Here is a 2,979-nt window from a genome sequence, read left to right as displayed (position 1 = left end):
TAATTACAATCGAGATCGACGTATCGAATTGAAATCGCGATTATGACGTCAGTGAGTAACGGTTTTCCTAGAGTGATGCATGCCCTGAAAGGTAGTCCAGTAAGCTGAGTAGGTGAACGTTTAAATTATTAAGTAGTTTAAATACTTGCGTATAATTTGGTGGAAATTTATGTACAGATTTTTGATTATTGCTTGATTTAACTGTGGTCTAGGCGAATTCAGTAGAAATTACAAATCTAGAGTTGCAAAAAAGATATGTTTGTATGCAGCCAGCAATTCTTAAGAAATAGTTTTCCCGCATTCGGTTTATTACATAGAAATCGCTAATTTTGGACTGTAATTTCGTGACAAAAAATTATACGCAGACGTACATTTGCTCATTTTAAAAGGCAGATTCTATTTTTTTCGGATCTGAATCGAATTTGTTCGAAGGCACTGTTAGAATCGAATATGGGGCTAAAAAATGAAATTTGTTCGTTTCCTCAAACATTTTCATTAAATAAATAAAACAGATTGCTATCAATGTATTTGTAATCATTTATTATTAAAATAGCGTTATAATTAATAAAGTATGGTACAATTATATCTACCAACGATCATGTACAAAATATTATCTTTTCCTTGATGCAGCTTGTGCTGCTAACTTTGGTGTTTTTGATGGATCGTATTTAAATGTTTTCTTTAAAGGGCCTTTTCCTGCTGCATTAAATAATGATGAATCCGCGTATTTTTTGTCCGCCAACTTTTTAGATATTTTGATATTAGTCCAAGCTGAAAAAAGATGTAAAATTTAGTTCATTGAGCATTATGTCAAGTTTGTAATTTTATTTGAAATTACAATTATTTAATTCAGCCATGAAGCTTTTTCGTTTCTGAGGTAACACTTCCTTATTTGTTATATATTCTGGTATATCGAAGAATTCCCTTATTCTATCGATTTTCAGAAGTGAGACTTGAAACAGGGTGAAAAAGTTTGTTGACACCCAATAGCACAAAATAACCTAAAATATGCATTTCAAAAATAATAGTATAGTACAGAATAATGTAGATTCATTGTTGTAATAGCATAAATCGCATTACAAGATCAATGTTTAGTTTGTAAATTTGTTAAATATGCGTTTCTTACCGCTGGAAAATTTATTAGGAACGGAAACATAACAAATGGCATAGCACGAATTATATGTTTAAGTACACCTCTTACATTATTCATACTACCGCCATGCATAAGTGTTGCAAATACTGTTGTGCAAGTGATTATAGGTAGTATATAATACGGATCATTAGCAGTTAAATCTGTAAACCACCACAATCCACCAGTTTTTAAACTTTCAACAGGAAGATTGGCCATTTGTCTCAAAGCCAAAAAGAATGAAAGAAATACTGGGATCTGGTGAATATGAAAACATAAATTTTGGTTATTATTTACATTACCAGAGACATTTTTAAATCCAAAAAATTACATTATTTGTTGTAAAATACATACTTGCGATATGCCTATGAACATAGTCTTCAATGGATTAATATTCTTTTCTTTCATATAATTCGATAAATCATGACCATACTTAGCAACTAAAAATAAAAATTAATTATGAAAGAGAAAATCCCTGGTTTTGGAATAAAACTATTGGAAATAATATGCAATCATTTAAGTATTAATATATTAAAATGTTTAATTTATACCATCATATTCGTTTCCACACTGTCTTGATTCTGTTATTTTCTCCTGTAGACTTCGCATGCCTGATAGATTATTGTTCATAATGGCATTATTTTTCTGTGTTAATATTATTAATGGAAATAGTAGTGTTCTAACGCATACAGTGCCCAATGCAATTGCTGCCCACCATGGCATATCGCAATAAATATGTACCCATTCCAAAGCATATTGTATAGCTCCAACAGGACTGTATCCACACAATCCTAAACTTGCTAGTGTAGGCTCTCCAGTTGGATGTAGTTTAACAATAGTTTCTATTATTTCTGGTATCTGCAGTGTAGGTATCTCTATACAAAGTAATATAAAAATTAACTACATTTCTTTCATTTTATACTTCATTAATTTAAATAAAAAATATTTTTTAAGGTATAAAATTAATTCACCTGGTATTTCGCTAATAAAAACATTTTCTGGTACCGTGTTGTTTGTGATTTCCACTGCATTCGCAGTCTGTGGTGCTGGCGGATCTAAGAGAAAAATATTTAATTATTTATGAATAGAAAATTGATATACGTACATTTATATATTTCATACTTGGCTGAGTATTTAATACAGTTTCCTTCGTCACATCCACCGTACTCTGATGTCGAACGCAAAAAATACTACTAACTTTTGAATGTTTGTGAACGTTGAATGTGAAATTGTTCCTGGGTATATTTGTGATAGGGGTCGCGAGGCGACTGAATTTGCATTTTGCTAATTTCTGAAAAAAATTACAATTTAACGTAAAAGAATTCTGTTTACGCCGACTGAAAATGCAATGACATAACCTCATCACAGAATAATATTTCAATTTACCTGAGAACTTATGTTTGTGTTTAACAGTAACTTTCGAGCGGTATTTACGGTTAATCGCGATAACATGTTTGTATTTATATAGTTTATGGTTAACGTTTATTTGTATTTTCTAGCAGAATCGTTACGAAACGTTCGACGAAATACGTTTCCGTGAAAATTGTTTCGGTGTTCGTGCATGGTACACATAACTTTCTTACCTTTAAAGGAATGCATTGAATTGCATCGAGTTACCATGGTGTGTTTATAGATGGCATTTCAAGTGCAATTCTAGAGCTTATTTAAATTGATTTCAAGCAATGATTTTACAATTTTATTCTGTATTGTAATTGTTAGTGACATTTCATCGAGAAACGAATAATCTTGTTTAAAATAAACTAAAATTCGAATTAATATCGATCCATGACATCTTTAAATCTCGTGGCGGTGTTGTGTTTTATCATTAGAAAATATTAATTGCGGGCACA

The 2,979-nt window shown here is 30.9% G+C and overlaps 1 protein-coding gene across 1 annotated transcript; it reads right to left on the bottom strand.

Moving 5' to 3' along the window:
* Window positions 1–521: 521 nt before the first annotated feature.
* Oxa1l (OXA1L mitochondrial inner membrane protein) lies at window positions 522–2,681 on the bottom strand. Its single transcript, XM_076774195.1, has 8 exons — window positions 2,516–2,681; window positions 2,252–2,420; window positions 2,101–2,184; window positions 1,681–2,004; window positions 1,484–1,569; window positions 1,127–1,387; window positions 839–1,001; window positions 522–771 (listed from the first exon to the last, which is right to left on the bottom strand). The coding sequence occupies exons 1-8, from the start codon at window positions 2,579–2,581 to the stop codon at window positions 611–613; spliced, it is 1,314 nt and encodes a 437-aa protein (XP_076630310.1). The 5' UTR covers window positions 2,582–2,681; the 3' UTR covers window positions 522–610.
* Between the last annotated feature and the right edge of the window lie 298 nt (window positions 2,682–2,979).

Source organism: Colletes latitarsis, chromosome 10, assembly GCF_051014445.1.
Source record: "Colletes latitarsis isolate SP2378_abdomen chromosome 10, iyColLati1, whole genome shotgun sequence".
Classification (NCBI taxonomy): domain Eukaryota; kingdom Metazoa; phylum Arthropoda; class Insecta; order Hymenoptera; family Colletidae; genus Colletes; species Colletes latitarsis.
The sequence above is the reverse complement of the archived record's forward strand: the minus strand, read 5'-3'. Positions and strand labels throughout refer to the sequence as shown.